Source organism: Dreissena polymorpha, chromosome 15, assembly GCF_020536995.1.
Source record: "Dreissena polymorpha isolate Duluth1 chromosome 15, UMN_Dpol_1.0, whole genome shotgun sequence".
NCBI classification, from domain to species: domain Eukaryota; kingdom Metazoa; phylum Mollusca; class Bivalvia; order Myida; family Dreissenidae; genus Dreissena; species Dreissena polymorpha.
Window position 1 is genome coordinate 48,451,176 of NC_068369.1, and position 19,291 is coordinate 48,470,466.

The window sequence follows — 19,291 nt, forward strand, 5'->3', positions numbered from 1 at the left end:
AGGCTATTACTGATAGGGGTTGCCTAGAAATAAGGCTGTAGTATGGTATACTTAAATAAATATTTTAATTTGTCATGCTTTACAATTTAATATTTAATTAATTAATGTAGAACTGTAACTCATGTTCAAATTTTAATAATGCTGGGCAATTTATTAAATTATTAATTAAATACACATTTGATTCTGTAAAATTGTATTATGACTGATTATTATTGTAAAATTAATAATCTTTGCGTACAAAAATGTTTCAATACATGTAGGTATGATAATCATATATACTCGGTTTATATGATACTAAGCTATACGTATTTGTACTCACGTTAACATTATTGTTATACGTTTTTTACTTATAATTGTGTGCGCAATAAGTTTTCCATAGGTAACGGGATCTTCATTAATAGTTTTATGATAAATATAACATTTTATAATAATTCATAGTTCTTTCAGTCTTTATGTCCTATTCATTAAATTACAATATTAGTGTACATATTGTAAATCTTTGATAATGTGTGTAAATATTGAAATACATATTAAAATAAAAGTATATAGATGTATGTCTACTTGTGTACATATTGTACAGCTTTGATACTGTATGTAAATATTGAAATAAATATTAAAATACAGGTATATAGATGAATGTCTACTTGTGTACATGATAAAGTTTGACAATGTGTGTTTCAAATATTTTAATAAAAATAATAGTTTAAAAAATATATTTTAAAAAGTACTTTTACTGTCTGTTATAATGTGCCGATAATGTAACCTGGTGTAAACACAATTTGTTAAAAAAATGTGTTATTTTGTGAAAATATTGCAATAAAAAGTATTGAACTAAACTCTGAAAGTATTTCTCATTTGTTTTTATGCATAAATAACTCATTCAGAACCCATCAACACATCAATAGTTTCACTACCGTGCGAGTTGACTTTTAGGTACGAGTTGACTTCCGTGCGAGTTGACCAAACAATGTGCGAGTTGACTACCGTGCGAGTTGACTTAGGTACGAGTTGACTGTAAACCTTGTATTGTGGAGTGTTCGTGGTTATTGTTGGTTGTGTGTAGCCTAAAAACAATGTTCATATTCGCGAACATGACTTTAGAGTTCGAAACATGATAATGGCTAGAGAATTGCTCTATTTATGTTAACAGTCTTAATTATATTTTACATTAAACTGTAATTTGTTGATATAAACATTGCAGAAAAAGCATCAATATTGCAAATATTCGATCATATTCGTTCGTTTCGTTCATATTCGCGAAAATGAGTCATATACGCATAATAGACGGACCCAAAATTTCGAGCAAAAAACTTCAAAAACTGTTAAACGGGAATAAACAACACAATAATACAATTCCGAATGACAATAAGTATGTTTCCAATGTTATTGTCTTTCTGGATTGTATTTATCATTACAGAAATGGATAAAAGCAACGTTTGGATTATCAAAAGGTAAATGTAATATATTTTCCACAGGGTCCAGTAAAAAAAAAAAAAAAAAAAAAAAAATTGTTTATGTAAGAAAAAGGAAAAGGGCACCAACGCAATTCAACTACTGGACATGAATTCCAAGGCACTACTACATAATTCATATGTTTATCATCACAAACTCTGCACAGTTTTACAGCAAAATAAATTATCTCTCTAACGGTAATAGTGTCATTCGATTCGACGCAGTATTATAGTGTCCACATGGCCTCAAACACGAGAAATTGTCCAAAATTCGGTCGATGTAGCTAAGCCTGTCCACTTGTGTTTACACTGGACGAGTCCTGTTGGGCACGTAATAAGCGATTCTCCGATAAATTGTCTATAGCTCCATATAAAACACATCCAAAAAACACTGTCCACGTCAATAACTTGCTCGGTCGCCGAATATTTACCAAGAAATCAACTCGTTTTCACACACAATAATTCTGAATGTCAAAAGACGCCATTTGCCGGTCGGCTATCCCGCAGTGAATGCTGAGACGAACGCAGCCTAAACGGTGAGTTTTTATTGGTCGATTTCATTTGGAACACTTCTGAGTACTTCGTTAGATTAAAAACTTTGACATATCGCGGGAAATGGATGCAGCCATGGAACAGCAGACGTATTGGACTGCAAAACAGAATTTGGCCCTCTCAATGGTCAAAGCAGGCCACAATGTTTACATCGGCGGTCAGGCTGGGTGCGGCAAGTCTACGCTCGTAACCCATATAATGCAATGGGCGGAGAATGAACGCAAATCGGTCGCATTAACATGCACGACAGGTGTTGCTTGCAGCAATTTCTCACCGGTATGTTGATTTTGTGATTTGACTGCAAAACATAATTTAACTTATTTAACAGAAACGACAAGTGGGATTTCATCAAGTTCTTTAACATGTATAGAAAGGGTACATATATATGGAACAAAAAACATGACGATCTGTTGTAAATTAGTGAAAGCTCTAGTAAATAAAATAAACAAGGGACTAAAATGTCACAAAACTAGGTTTTCATTTCAATTTTGACCTTCAAACTCAAATTGTGACCTTGACCTTGGAAATATCAACGTAATTCTTTCGCGTGACGCACCGTCTAATGAACAAATGTGCGAAATGATTTTACAATCTGACAATGAACGACAAAGTTATGGCCCGGACAAGCTCATTTATGGCCATTTTTGACCTTCAAACTCAAATTGTAACCTTGACCTTGGAGATATCAACGTAATTCTTTAGCATGACACACTTTCTTATGATGGTGAACACATGTGCCGAATGATTTTAAAATCTGACAATAAACAACAAAGTAATGGCGCAGACAAGCTTGTTTTGCCTGCCCACCAGCCAACATCGCCAATCTAATAACCTGGTTAAAATAACTAAGTTCATGAAGATGAAGCAGTTTTTTTTTTAACTTTTATATTTAAATATACATATACAACACAAGGATTTTGTTTCAAATATATATAAATATATTATATGGTGTCATTAGATTTTATTCTTGGTTTGTTTTGCATGGAATTAACTAAGAAATATATTTCATGTAACTCAAGCGATGCTCCTTTGTTAATAACCACAATCCAGAATTTTTACTTATTATTTAAAGGAAAGAAATGGATCCTAAACCTTCCCATCCCATCCCATGCAGAATTTTGGGAGTGACCAAATTTTAAAGCACCAGCAGACAACGCTTTTAAAAAAAGAACATGTTTACGAAGATTGTGCAGCAAAACAATTGTGACAAAATGGGATATCGCTCAAGACGAGCAATTTCACCTTTTTTCACAATCGCATCAGTTTTCAGCTGTTAGTGCGTAAAATGGGCATCTCCCTCCACACAGAAACAAAAAATGCATGGGGACCATCACAATATTAATTTAATGACCTTTCGCTTTCAGGTGTTGAAGCCCATGACAATTCACAAGTGGTGTGGAGTTGGGGATGGCAGGATGTGTGGTATAAAATTAAGGGGGATGATGGCAACTGATGACAGATTAATACCTGCACGAAACAGAATTTTGTCAACAGATATCTTAATAATTGATGAGATTTCCATGTTCAGCAGAAGAATGTTTGATATGCTTGAAACAGTTTTGCGAATAAAGGATACAAGCCACACATTTGGTAACATACAGATAATAGTTGTTGGTGATTTTTTGCAACTTCCACCAGTAAGAAATTTAAGATATGAGGACCTGGGTGAGTTTGCCTTTACCAGCAAATTTTGGCCACCACACAGCATATTTTTAGATTCTGTGTTTAGACAGAGAGACGAATCTCTCATAAGCCTCATCAGAGAGTTATCTTTAGGGCAACTCAGTAATGACAGTCAGAAGCTTATAACTTCTCTAGCCCGGGAATTGCCACAAGAGGATGGTAAATTGGTGAAGCTATATGCCACCAACATATTGGTGGACCTTCACAACAGAAGTCGAATCATGGACCTTGACGGCCAAATGTATTCCTTCCAATCCACAGATAAAGGAGATGAACGAGCCCTGAACACTTTGGTGGTAACACCAACATTATGGTTAAAGGTAATAATAAAAAAATAAAGAACAAATAATCCTTTACAATTAACATGCAAAGATGACCAATCTTAAGGAGCTCCTACATGAGCTGTAAGACACAGGCCTACTCTGTTTGATTATAAATATGAATATTATATTCTATAACAAGTTATAGTGAACAATACAACTTATGGTGATTATGTGCTTTTTAGTACACTAGAATTACATTTTAATTCATTATATATTAATAGCAAATAAATATGCATGAGGGGTATGGTTATATGTAAAGGCTTTTGTGACAATGGCTGTTCAGTGGAGGCAGCCATGTACTGTGGACTCAATTTCTAAACCTCATACAAGTTTCAATAAGTCTAGTGCACATGTATACACAACTATTTGCCCTAATTGCCTTCTCATCTAGGTATGCACCATTCCAAATTCATTTATTTAAAATGAAAGCAATACCAATTATTTTTCATGTTTTAAGATTATTAGGTTCTGTACACAGAGGCCAGTCAAAAAGAAATGGGAACTGTACTTAACCCTTTGCATGCTGGGAAATTTATCGTCTGCTAAAATGTCGTCTGCTGAATTTCTACAATTAGCATTGAGGTCTGTCAAAATTTTCAATCTTGCCGCTATTATTACTCTGATGTTTCCCTGCAAGGGACGCTGTGCTGGTTCCCTTTCCATGTTTATATCAAACAACACAGTTTAAGTGATGGCAAAAAATCGTTTTCATATTTAAATCGTTTTGTAAAAATATAGGATTTAATTTTTTGCAAAAGTTTAAACATTTTGAGTTATATGTCAATTGTTATCTTACCTTTTAACTTTTTACAATTTCAACCAATCAAATAACGCGTTCCAATATCTGCGCAGTGCGGGATTCCAAGCCGGCAAATGGCGACTTTTGACGTGTAGAATTATTGTGTGTAAAAACGAGTCGATTTCTTGGCTAATATTCGGAGACGGAGCGAGTAATTGATGTGGACAGTGTTCCTTGGATGTGGTTTATATGGAGTTATAGACAATTTATCGGGGAATCGCTTATTACGTGCCCAACAGGACTCGTCCCGTGTAAACACAAGTGGACAGGCTTAGCTACATCGACCGAATTTTGGACAATTTCTCGTGTTTGGGGCCCTGTGGACAGTTTAATACTGCGTCGAATCGAATGACACTGATACCGATTGAGAGATAATTTATTTTGCTGTAAATCTGTGCAGAGTTTTTGGTGATAAACATATGAACTGTTTAGCAGTGCGTTATAATGCATGTCCAGTAGTTGAATTGCGTTGGTGCCCTTTTCCTTTTTCTTACATAAACAATTTTTTTTTTTTTTTTTTTTTTTTTTTTACTGGACCCTGTGATATTTTCGAGATAAGTCACTATATTATTTATACAGTCTTTCAAAATTATGGAACGTTTTAAATTCATCTTTCCAGAAATAGCAATATGTGGGTCTAATCTCTTTCAAAAAGACATTTTATTCAACGTAACGTACCGAGTTAAGAAAATTCAAAAATTATAAATTGATTTTGACACCTTAAAAAGAAAACATCAATTATTTAATAAAGTTTGGTGTCTTTTACTCTTTATACAATGGAATATATTGCAATGGGTATAAACTGTTTATTGAAGTCTGATCCTCCCCCTCCCTTCTCTGGTCAAACTCCCATTGGAGTTCTTTATAAATTGGAGTTAAACGGGGATCCCCCGTCAAACTCCCATTGGGGTTTAATTTAAATGGTGGATTGACGGGGTCTCCCGTGAAAACCCCATTGGATTTAATGGATATAGGAGATTGACGGGATCCCCCGTCAAAACCCCACGGGAGAAGAAAATCTACAAACACTTTTTTTTCTTATTAAAGTACATATTTCTTATAATTATAACTTAAACATGTCTATTTGTAAACATTGAAACAGAAAACAAAGCATAATATTTAAATTACATTTTTTGTAAAATATAGGTAAAATTCTCCCGTCTGGAAAAAACTCCCATTGGAGAATTGCAATTCTTAACGGGGGAGCCAAAATCCCGTTGGGATCCAACGGGGGATGGCAACTTTATCATCAAATAACTCTACTTTCCAAAAACATTTTAACTCTTTTTTTTCAATTATATGTATGTACTCATGCCCCCTACAAATATGCAAAATTTCATAACAATTGTTCAATAAATAAAAAAAATAAGTTTGCAAATAATCTGGATTTGCAAACTTAATCTGGATACTGTTATTGGCATATTTTTGTTTTTCTCACCGTTTTGTTTCTTTAATTGCGTCATATTGTTAATTCCACCTCGCGAACATGCTTTGACTGCTACTTTGTAATAGTTTCCAAATAACAAATGAATCCTTTAAGTTATCGTATGCAAAGGTCGACTGATTTGATAGTGTCGTTGAGTAACTTATTTTTTTGATGTTATTGATAACCACTTGCGACAAGTGTTTTATAAGGCGTTAGTCAGAGTTTTATTGTAATTAAGTGTTAAAATCTTGTTAGTTAAGATATAAATATATCCTATTATTTCTTGAAAAGTGTGCTGATTATATAATGAGTTGATCATAAGCTTTTGACACAAATGAGTTCTGTGGAGAGGGCAATCTTATGTGTTTGATCTAATTTACTCTAAGAGTGAGGGTATTGGATAATTATTAACGATTATAATTGAACAAGGAAACATTTTAGATAGCATAAATCTCTCTACCAATTAAAACCTCTTCGTTTCAATGATCAACGCGATTTAATTAAAATTACACGAAAACTGAACCGAATGATTCGTAAAATTAATTAATTTAAAACAATTGGAACACTCTGTTGCTGTTTATAACCCGCGATTATCCAATGAATATCTGTATAAAAACATCTTACTGGTTTTAGGTCTTGAATTTTTGTTGATTGTTCGATTGTTGTTCAAGCTTAATGCCAGAAAACTACATATGGAGATAATTTATGTAATACCTCATATTGTGCAAACACCAGAATATCTACGTTGGCAAAGGTGCACATGAAATTTGATTTGAACTATGCAAAGATATATAACCTGTTTATTTAATAATTAAATTTGTATGCAATAATATAATATTAAATACACTGTTTAACAAACATTTCATGTGGTGGATAATCACCAAAGAACTTAAAAAAGACAAAAATATAACTCTGTGTTTAATGCAAGTATCTCAAAATGTAAACATTAAAACTTTATTATCGAAATCAGAATATACGCCGAGTATTTGTGAAAACATATTTCTTCTTTTCTTAAAAAGCATAACGTCAATATTGCCAGTAGCGATTTTTTAATACTTTGCGAATTGTGTCAAATTCTTGTTTTGTAATGAGATCTACACGTAAATGTCGAAAAAAACATGAAGGCTTAGAGTCTATTTAACTGATTTAAGAAAGGTTTTATGTAAGATTTTGAATTATTACGGCGAATACGTAATTATAGCTATCCTCAATAAGCTGGTTTCATGTTACTGTATTTGAAATACCTCGTTTACAAGATGTACATGCTGAGATAAATATCACAACTGAATAAAGTATTAGTTTAACATTTATTACGACTTTGTCGTCTGAACATGTGTTTGACTCAAATAACGATACGAGACGCATGTACAGTTTCGGGTATAATGCAATGTGCCTCTCAATGCAATGGAAAACCACACACACATTTAACATGGTTTAAACTCTTAAAAAACACTTTTCAACAGGAGCGAGAGATCTGCATTTAAATACCAAATTTAATTATGTTCGTATTAAATGCGTAGTTTTATTAAAGCGGGTATATACGATCTTGTCAAATATTTATTAATTAATATAAAATGTGTAAAAAACTTATTATACATATATTTCAATATAAACTAAAATAAAAGTTAAGAAGAAATTGTGTCGGAAAATGCTAAATAAGCCAGATATTTTATTCTGAAATCGAAAAGGGCTGTACAGCCAAATTCGCCAGCATGTATATCATGTATGTACGATGTAAATCTAAATTTAGTTTAACGGTTCATTTGAAATTCCTGCAGTGATATCGATTCATACGACACACGAACACTTACTAAAAAGACGAATGCATCGGTAATTGTAGGAAAATATGTACGAATTATCTTCGTCACAATCGGGCTCGGGGCGCTAATTTGTATTTGCTGCATTTTATGAAATTCGTCTTAAATGTATCATTTTTCTTGCATATTGTGTGTTATTATAACATATTTGTATCAATATATTACAATTCAACACATATAAAAATCGTATAATCTCGCTTTAACATGATTGTAATTTACATTCATAAAATAGCATCTGCTTATAACATATAATATAACTTTAGTTGTACGTGCTGTCAAGCAAACATGTTTGATTTTTCGTCTTATTAATACGTTATGTATATATATATATATATATATATATATATATATATATATATATATATATATATAATCCTTAAAAGTGATTTACGTACTTCAACAATTTGTAAAAAGCTGATTTAGCGTTTTATGTAGTAAAAGATAAGAGGGTGAACGGGTGGTTACATGTTTTCCGTAATGTCAGCAAAAGGAATATTCGAATGCAATCTTTAAATAGATTTTAACTTCACCGATATCATTATCTCAAGGCCAATCTGTGAACAGATATTTTCTAGTGTATGCATGTTTAATCTAATGCCGCGTTCGGTATTATCTAAACAAACAATGCTTGAGTATACCCCATGTATTTATATCTATTATTCGACGAAGCGAAAGAAAATAACATTTGCTAACCAGGGACGTAGCTGAACATGTTTCGAGTGTTGTAAGAGATATAAATATGATTCATTAATGTGTGTGTCCCTTTAACTGTCAGAAAATGGCATACACTGTCAAAGCTATTGTATCACGTTTTAATAATAAATTAGTTTTATTATTTATTTAACATACATGTATGAAGCGATATTACAGAAAGTCATTAAAATCATGTTATGGTGTTGTTTTTTTCTATGCGATTTAATTATATAAATGCACAGCAAACAATATAACCAATGTTTTACAATGATTTTATTCCCTCGAATGTCTATCAATGAATACTGGGCTAAATTTGCTTTCTGCTCATCCACGTTTTAAAGTAAGTGTCACAATTAGAACCCAACTGTTGTCACAATTGTAATGTTTCAATACATTTTAAATAAGCGATTTAAGTATTATTGTGAATCGTTATTATATAAGATAACTTAATGATAGTTCGAAAGTTATTTTCCGAGGCAAATATAATAATACATAATTTTCCAAATTTTTTTTTTTTATTTCAATCATTTGTCCTTATATGCGTTATTCATTATTTTATGCCAAAGCAACACGACTCTGTTATTAGTTATTTGGGTATTATAGGTTTCATACTGTAGTTAAAATCTCCGGTTGGTTTGAAAGAAACTAATTTGAGACCGGACGGACTATATAATACTTTACATGATGTTTTCCTTAACCGTCATTCATTGCCGTTATAAGAATTTAAACAAAAGACGACTGAAGTATATGACACAAATGTTTTCATTTGGTGGATAAATCATCAAATAGGAATGATTTAGGTAAAGTCTTATTCAAGTTAATACGGCATATTTGTGGCTTGTTAATACAAAATTCATAAACAGATCGTAAATGAGTTTGTTCAATGATTTGATTTTCTTGTTAATATGTGATTTTGACCAAAACAGATAACACGACAATAGATTTGTCTAACGGCTTTGTAGACGTGTGTATATGTATTGCTTATATTATTGATTAGATGCTTATTGATAATGTGATGTGACCCCCAGCTTTATTTTTATATGTGTTAATGTTGTTTCGTATTGTGCTGTTTTGTGCTGTTTTGTACTGTTTGGGCAATTGTTAATTTGCCTTAAATAAAAGACCAACTAATTGTATATAATGAGAATTCAATACTGCTCCAGCAGCTGGAGTTTCACATCTTTATATTAAATATACTGAAGAGACGGGTATTGCATATATTTGCAATCTGATCCTCATGAAGTGTGTTCAGTATTCATTACCAAACAAAAGTATTAGCTACTAGAATGTCGTAAGTTATAAAAAAAGTATTATGTTCATAATATATTGTTGAAATTGTGTGAAAATATGTAGCTTGTATTTAAATGTATACAATTTATTTATAATGCATATAATGCAAAAGATGTAACATGCGTTTTATTTAAAGATGTGCTTATATGGTCATATTTATTTTTTCCTATGAATACAATGTTTATCCGCATTTCTCGTTCGTATTTTGTAATGGCGGTTTAACACTTTGAGTGATAGATTTTTGTATAGGAATTTTCTTACAAAACAATTATTTTTGTAATGCTGCACTCAATTTGCAATGTAATTATAAATGCAAGACTTCAGAGGGTTCATTATAACACTTGCACTTTTCTAATTCACGAATTCCGCTTAAGAATTCAAAATTACAGCGAGATTCTATGAAAGTTAAGCAGTATACCACAATGTTTGCAATTTGTAAGCTTAACTCAAATAGAAGTTCATTGGGGATCGTTTATGAACATGTAATGCAATATTATACATGAATTAAAACGTATTTTATAAAATAGTTGTATATGAAATTATAAATACAATGCCTACACAAATACACAACAAAACACCCTTGTATACTCCAAAACTAAGTTATAACAACATTTGTTCTCTGATAACAGAGGGGCATTCGTACACAGAAGCGTATCGTGTTTTAGTGAGGTTAGTTGGAACTTACTTCCAAGATGGTGTCGTTTTTGTGTTTTCTTTAAGGATATAGGATATTGTCACCCGGTAAACCACGTTATATATTTCTTTGAGATATAACGCCGTTTCGGCTCTACAGTGTTCGCTCAACGCTCGAATATTTGTTTCAATATCGTAGACGTCGAAAAAAAGTTATTGAAGAAAAACATCCACAAATCTGTTGTCTTCTTACGTGACGTTCAAGCATTTGGATGTTCAAATATCATGTTCTCTTATAATACACAGTATTGACAAACTTGAACACTAAAATATAACAAAAATTGTGCTAATTTTATTTTCCCGACCCCGTTTCATATCTGATCAATTATTGTATTGCCGGAAAAAATTGTTTACCCCCTCCCCCCTGAACTGACTTCCTTTTCAGCATATTTCGGTACATGACTTCCAAACGACAAACAGCTCTTTTCTATTTTCAAGAGCTTTACACGAAATACCTACCAATCTTTAAAAACGTGTATGTATGTACTTCAATATTATAGCATATGTTTAGATGGTGCAGGTTAGAGGGCGATAAAAATTGGCTCTTTAAATGTAGGATATGTAATAAACATTTAGCATCCGCGGAGGACTGAACTACCGTGTCCCATTCATGGACAACAATAGTTTACATGTCGAATATGCCAGAAACAATCCTTCAATAGAGCTGGACTAAAATAGCAAATAAAACACAAGAACCAAACAGAAACATAGACAGATGTTGGCTGTAGTATTTTTTTATATTTTCGTTCTATAAAGTCCACATAGACAAGTGTGACCTATAATTTCTATGAGTCCCACATAATTACACTGTTAGTTCCGTATATGTCATGATGCTAGTTTCTCACGTGGTTTGTTATTTAAATAAACCATTATCTGTGTAACGTCATTTCTTCCCACGGTGCCAATGCATACTTGTTCAAGTGTATTCAGCACTTACATACATTATACAAAATTCATATGGGTCAGAATAAATACGTTATGCATTTAACATGCATTGTATTAGCATTACTTAAAATAACGCGTTTTGTTCCGTATATGTCATAATGCTATTTTCAAACATTTTTATGCTCCCAGACCGAATGGTCGGGGTATATTGTTTTTGGCCTGTCTGTCATTGTATGTGTGTGTCTGTCCCAAAACTTTAATCTTGGCCATAACTTTTGCAATTTTGAAGATAGCAACTTGATTTTTGGCATGCGTGTGTATCTGATAGAGCTGCACATTTTGAGTGGTAAAAGATCAAGGTCAAAGTCATCCTTCAAGGTCAAATGCTTAATATTGAAGATAGCTACTTGATATTTGGCATGCATTTGTATCTCATGGAGCTGCATATTATGAGTGGTTAAAGGTCAAGGTCATCCTTCAAGGTCAAAGGTCAAATATATGGGCGGGGGAATTGTGTTACACTAACACAGCTCTTGTTTTATATTAAAATAAACCATTATCTGTGTTACGTTATTTCTTCCCACGATGTCTCTGGATACCTGTTCAAGTGTTTTCAGCAATTACATACATAAAAAAAAATAATTTGGGTCGTTAGGCATTTGACATATATAAGCATTACTTACGAGTACACGTTTCGTTCCGTATATGTAATGATGCTAGTCGCTTCATACATTTGCATGTGTATTCAGCAATTTTATACACAATAACAAGTTCATTTGGGTCAGAATGAATTATTTATGCATTTGACATATTACAATTACGTACGATTAGAAACCAATGCCAGAACCAAACGAAATAACCTTTATTAGTGAACCAATACTCTCTTTCTCAATACAACAGTCTTAAATAAAATACATTCACGTATATCGGAAAGAAACATACGTGTATATATTAATCACTCCTACTGAAATAATATCGCATATTACATTTGCACTTGAACTTTTTGAGATTATAATAAATTCAACAACTAAGAACTTGTTAAAAAGATCGGCCAAAATGTGTCACATCAAAGTTACAAACATTAATCAGTATCATTATGGTAACACGAGTCAAATCCCATTGTATTAAATAAACAGTTATTATGAATATTAAATGGCAGCCTTTGGTATCAACAACCTTATAATAGAACCGAACCGGCTTTATTATTTTTGTTTTGTTTTATCTGTTTTTCATTAAACTTATAGTGCACATATATGTCATTGTTTTGGCGTGGTACTTCGACGTGTTTCTTTTGTTTGATTGCTGTGTTTTGCGTACCGTTCGCTTCCTTTAGCGTCGTAACGCCTTTTTGTAAACTAAAAAATATGATAACTCTCGACCTCCGAAGAAAAAGAGTTCTGCAAAGCAAAACATTATCATCAATGCTGAATTCATTGACGACAGGAAAGAGTTGATTGTCATTTTGAAGTAAGGTCCCAAAATATGCTTAAAAGGAAGTCAGCTCTTTAAAGATGAGTTTAACCAAATGAGTTGGCCGTAAATAAGTTATCAGAGATGAAACGGCGAGAAAAAAATCGTGATTTTAGTTATATTTTACTGTACATGTGCGTCAATATTGTGTATTATATGAGGAACGGATATGTGTCCATCGAATTTCCCGAACGTCACGTAAGTAGACAACAGATTTGTGGACGGTTTTCCTTCAATAACTTTTTATCCCGACTTCTACGATGTTGAAACGAAACATCGAGGGAAGCACACACACTGTTGAGCCGAAAGGGCGGAATCATTTGAAGGAAATATAAATATAAAGTGACTTACTGGGTGGAAATATCCGCTATTGAGTCACGAAAAACACGAAAACGACGCCCTCTTGGAACTGCCTTCAACTAACCTCATTTACACCCGGAAAGCTCCGTATTCGCATGTTTAACTTTTAGTTATTTGTTTACTCATATCAATATACATATATGCGCCGTAATTATCTGTATTTAAACAATATAAAATGAGTCCAATAGATAATTTTAATAAATAACTACCCAAACACTGACCTTTTTGATATGTTCCCTTTAATGTTGACGGGTAAATATAAAAGCATTTGCTTACATGTCATGTATGTTTGCGTTCGCCACTTATCGATTCATAAACGCGTCTTGTTCTGGAACCAACAACACACATCCTACCAATGACAGCAAATCAATACAATTCCCTATACCTGTAAATTACTTCAATACAATCCAGATTCTTGGAAAAGGTCCTTTGAATGTTGAGCCTATTTGGTCATCTACTTTTTTGTTAGATTTTTTTTTTTTAAAGTTTAGTACTAGAAGAAGAAGAAGAAATAGTAGAAGAAGTAGTAGTGGTAGTAGTAGTAGTAGTAGTAGCAGCAGTAGTAGTAGTAGTAATAGTAATTGTAATAGTAGTAGTAGTAGAAATAATAATAGTAGTAGTAGTAGTAATAGTAGTAATATAATTATAAGTAATAGAAGTAGTAGTGGTAGTAGTAGTAGTAGCAGTAGTATTAGAAGTTGTTGTAGTAGAAGTTGTAGTAGTACTAGTAGTAGTAGTAGAAGTAGTAGTAGTAGAAGTAGTCAGTAGTAATTTATCATTTTTCAAACGGTGCTTTTAAAACCGAAAGTAGAATAATAAACGTGTATTACCTGTCAAAAGTCAGTGAAGTGTGCAATCATTAAATATTCAATGAATCACGCTGTTTATTGTATTTGCATACGACCTTTTCAGATTGAGTTGTTTCGCATTTTGTTTTAGAACTGTCCAAACTTGCCCGAATGTATCGGCTGTATTTACTGCAATACTGCATATGTTCGCCAGTAGTAGTAGTGGTAGTAATCGTAGTAGTAATAGAAGTAGCAAAAGTAGTATTTGTAGTAGTAGTAGTAGTAGTAGTAGTAGTAGCAGCAGCAGCATGAGCAGTAGTAGTAGAATAAGGTGCTGTTGTAGCAGAAGCTGCAGTAGAAGTTTAAGTAGTAGTAATAGTTTAAGAAGCAGCAGCAAAAGCAGAAGTAGTAGCAGCAGCAGAAGTAGTAGAAGTAATAGTAGTTATAGTAGCAGTAGTAGTAGTAGTAGTAGTAGTAATAGTAGTAGTTTTATAAGTAATATTAGTAGTGACAAATAAACAAGATACTTAAATAGTACATAGTTGTCATAATGATAGTCTTATTCATTTCAGGGCAAACGAACCAGAACAGGCGCACGTAGAAAACATGCAAACGGAATCGTTAACCTCAGTGGAAACTGTTCCATTAGAAATCAGTCTTTTGCCCACTCTTCAACAAACAGAGAAATCGGGATCAAGGTACTTATTTTCTTCTTCAACGAGTGTAATCGTGTTTTAAAATCGTTGGTAGTTTATCAAAGATCATTTTTATTTTAAACATCACTAACGAACCATCCACATTCCAAATAAAATTGCAAAATATATTCAAAGAGCATGATTTAGATTTGAAATATATATTTATTATATCTTAATAAACATCAATCTACATCATGCTTAGAAACTTTCATTTTACATACATCCATCAAATAATCCCAACCAATAAATACCTTTCGAAATGCGAAGTATCTAACTCTTACTTATGTGACTTCTGCGGTGATAATATCGAAACTTGAACCTATATTTCGGGAACGAAAATACATCCAACCTATCTCGGATCAGTTGAAATCCTTTATTGGTAAACATTAACTAAAAGTCCAATTTTCCTTTTTAAATGTAAGGTTTGGAATTAAAATTATTAAATCGGATAGACGGTTAAAGTGTTGTTATTTAATTTTAAGATGAATTAATTATTTATCTTCGACATGAATCACTGAAAACACATACACAAGTTGTATTGTTTTATAAATGTTCACTTATAAACTACTCACTCGTTGTTAATTTATCATTTTATAAATACATGTATTTGAATTAGTTTTTTTAAATCCTATAACTTTACAATCAAGTTCTGAAACATTATAAAGCATATTTAATGCTGTAGAATGAATAAAACAATTAAGTTATTTCAGTTATTTGTATAGAGCTATGTATTTATGATAAACACTAACCGAAATCTGACACACATGATTTAAAAATGATTATTGTAAAGTCATTCAAGCAAATCGTAAATGTCATACGTTTGATTTTGAGCAAGTTGATTCAAGATACAATATTATTTAAGTATCACATTTGACCGGATATGTTCAGAAGAAAAGCTACATATTTCTACTTTACTCCATTCTTAACAAGAGCTTTTTGAAAGTCTCTGTTAGTCATCTGCTATGGTGTGTTTAGTATCATTGGTCACACTGCATCAACATTGAGCTCCTTATCATTTTAGAGACCACCGTTTTGGCTCATCTTTGCTTTAACGTAGTCTAAATGATGATCTCTAGTTCTAGAATATACTCAAGTTTGTGTCCAAAAAGAGTTACAATCCTAGGGCCTAAGATCTAATTCGGGAGAAATGTCTCTACCGCTCTTAAATTTATAGTGTTATATATGTTTGAATCTATGTAAAACATGGCGATAATCCTATTACCTGAATAACCATTCTCAACTTGACAATTCACAGAGAATTCTTATTAGAGAAAGGAATCATGAAACTCAGATACAATTTCAGGACATACATTCTTATCAACATTAACATGTATTGTCTATGCAGCAAATTCAGAACTTAAGCTGTTAAATGCCCTTTAAATTTGCAAATGCTTTTGGGGATACTTAGATAATCAGTTTATGTAAAACAACACACTAGGCCACTACAGCCGGATAATGTATTGGTTATAATATTCATGATTTTATTGTACTTCAGTTCAAATCTTCAACAACGAGAGCATTTAGAACCTATAACCCCAATGGAAACGTTTCTCAAAGACCACAGTTCTTCCCCAAGCCACCTACAAACAGAGCCCTCTGGATCAAGGTAGTCGTGTACTTTATAGATGCTAGTATCAGAAGAAATATAAGGATTCAAAGACCTCCTTTAACAAGTACAAAGTGTGTTTACACACTTTTAGGCTTTCAATAATGGTCGGGCAACATAAAAAGTCAATATGGCGTTCTGGAAGGCCGCCAAAATTAAGGAAATATATTTTGATAATATGAGGAAGTTTTCATTAAATTTTAATCTTGAGAGAAAACGTACACATTGAACTTTAGCAAGGTCATTATCAATGCCATTGACAAGGTCAAATAGCACATTTGGCAGAACAAAACTTTCGTGTTTTGTGTAATTTTAATGGTTTCACACAGTGGCAATCGGGCAGCTCAAACTAGTACTTTGTAAGTCAAAATATATTGTTTGTTATAATTCCTAATACGATTTATAAGGTCAAGCTTCATATTATATTAACATGAAATTAACGGGTACGAATTCATGATTTTTCTCTGTTGCGAGATCAAACTCAAGGACATCATTGAGGATCCATGATTCCGTGAACAATTCGTAATTCATGCAAACTATCTTTTGTCGTACACACAGTTCTATGGTCAATGCCATTCCAAGGTCAATCAGGCTTTAACAATGTTGTCAAAGAACAATCATGTTTTTTTTTCGTTTTAATTGTCGACCATTTGCTTACAAAAATCTGCACGATTTTAATTTTTGTATTGTGTGTAGAAATTATGGTCAAATTGCTAAAAAGTGTATTTGTCTTGAAGACTACAACATCATTAACCTTATTTAAGAAGTTAAAAAGTTTAATAATGTGATGTCTGTATTTGAAATTAAACCAATGTATCTTATTATTTGTATGTATATCAATTTATACACTTAAGACATAGACATATATAGTACATATATAGGGTTAAACAATAAAACAAAACTTTGGATGGATTATTTCAGTGATTGTTAACACACTATTTACCGAAAAAAGTAATGTAAATCACTCGGCATGTCACTATATGTTAGCTAAGGCTCATTTCTATATTGTTAAACCAGTTGAACGTTATTATCTTGACCTCGCTTAAGTTGAAATGTCGTGGGGCGTACTTAAGTTTCGATTGGAAACAAATATAATTTGTTGGCAGGTAGATTTTGAAATATGAAGTCGTTATTTGAGTGATTATCGATGACAACAAAATTGTCTTTTACACTCAACATAATATATTTAGCAAGAAACTTCGAAAGTCCACATGTTTGGCTAAACCCCATTAAACACAAAAAAACATGGTGCCACTGTGAAGACCTTATTGCTAACGCTAACGAAATATTGATTAAACATATCCATGCTATTCTTATGTAAGTTAGGCGTTTTACTAAGCTTATTTTGTAAATACGAATCTAAGAAACACATTGTAATCATTCTTAAAAAATTGAGTATAACTCATGATTTCAATAACGTAAAGGGAATTTGATATATTGACCCTGTCAAGTTTAATTCAGAATTTCAATCAGATTGAAAGCAGCAAATCATCAGGTGAAACTATAAGAAACTATTAATTACCACTACATAAGCAATATAAATTATATTTGTATAATAGTCGAGGATAAAATTAATGTATTTACAAGCCCGATTAAGAAAATGTTTAGAAGATAAGATACACTTTTCTTTTATATAAACCAATGCCCAATCGAGGCAGTAAATTTTGACTATCTTGGTAATAGTCCTATTCTGATATTGTGTGTAGGATTGTGTTAATATGACGCTTTGTCTTTTTCTCGGAAATCATTGTTACCACTCAAAAAACAAATGTAAAACTTGACTTTTTTAAACATGGTGAGAGTTATAATATTTGTCATACATTTTGTAACTTTGAATTTGAATTTCGTTTCATGAGAAATTAGATATTAATTGAATCTTTTATTTTTATTAACCGCCTGTAGCCACAATTATAACGAGAGCGCCGATTGCATTGGCAGACTATTTGCAAGATAGAGGGAAAGAGTTCCTTCTGAGAATGTTTCTAAATCCTTGTGAGTAAAATTTTCTAAGACCATTTTTAGAAAAGAAAACAAATTTCGTTCGTAAACAATTATATTTCTTCTTTTGACAATGAGCCAAAGTTGATAAGAATAAATTGATTATTGCTTCCAGAACGAGGCTGAACTTGTGTCAATTTATAATAGGTCCACGCAACGCCGCATCTGATTTCATCTATTTACTCTGTTGAACATTCTGCGACGTAATGATATTGTTACCAAAAGATGAGGTTGTCAGAATTAGCAGTAATATGTACTTCCCATTTTAATTGGTTATTCATTAAATAAATGGTCTTGATTGAAGTTCTTGTTTCATACAATTGTTTACACACATTAACGCTCTTCGTTTGAGCCTTTTTATCGCGTTGTTTTATCAAAGAACAATCAATAATCTTGTTTATTGATAGATCTGTGGTTTAATTGCCCCTGTTTTCAACACAAACCCAATATCTCGTTGTGATCAGATACTGTGCCAACAAATATTAAATAACAACAAGCCTGATGTCTGGTCATAAAAAACTTATTTTTGAAACCTACATGCATACATGTCTTCTTCTGGTAGAAGTATTCCGTACTCATTTCTAGGATTAATTTAGCGCCAGGTACTCAACATGAAAGTAAGTTGTCAGAAACTAAATACTTTATAAATATTAGCCAGTTTAATCATAATTATAAAGTGAATGACGGACATTTGTACCTACGCTAAGTTTGACACAGCTCGACGTTCGTTTCTACGTTTTTTTGACGATCCGGTTATTGGTT

The 19,291-nt window shown here is 32.3% G+C and overlaps 2 protein-coding genes across 2 annotated transcripts in view; both read left to right on the plus strand.

Annotated features, from left to right (window-relative positions):
• The first annotated feature begins 1,799 nt into the window (after positions 1–1,799).
• Positions 1,800–10,699, plus strand: LOC127859734 (uncharacterized). The gene is made up of 3 exons (XM_052397242.1): positions 1,800–2,279; positions 3,368–4,006; positions 10,664–10,699. The coding sequence occupies exons 1-3, from the start codon at positions 2,067–2,069 to the stop codon at positions 10,697–10,699; spliced, it is 888 nt and encodes a 295-aa protein (XP_052253202.1). The 5' UTR covers positions 1,800–2,066.
• Positions 10,700–14,801: 4,102 nt separating this feature from the next.
• LOC127859735 (uncharacterized) overlaps positions 14,802–19,291 on the plus strand; it is a 122,571-nt gene continuing 118,081 nt past the window's right edge. Inside the window, exons 1-2 of the mRNA XM_052397243.1 lie at positions 14,802–14,928; positions 16,421–16,531. Of these exons, the coding sequence (XP_052253203.1) occupies positions 14,837–14,928; positions 16,421–16,531 (203 nt within the window). The 5' untranslated portion in view covers positions 14,802–14,836. The remainder of the gene's footprint in view (positions 14,929–16,420; positions 16,532–19,291) is intronic.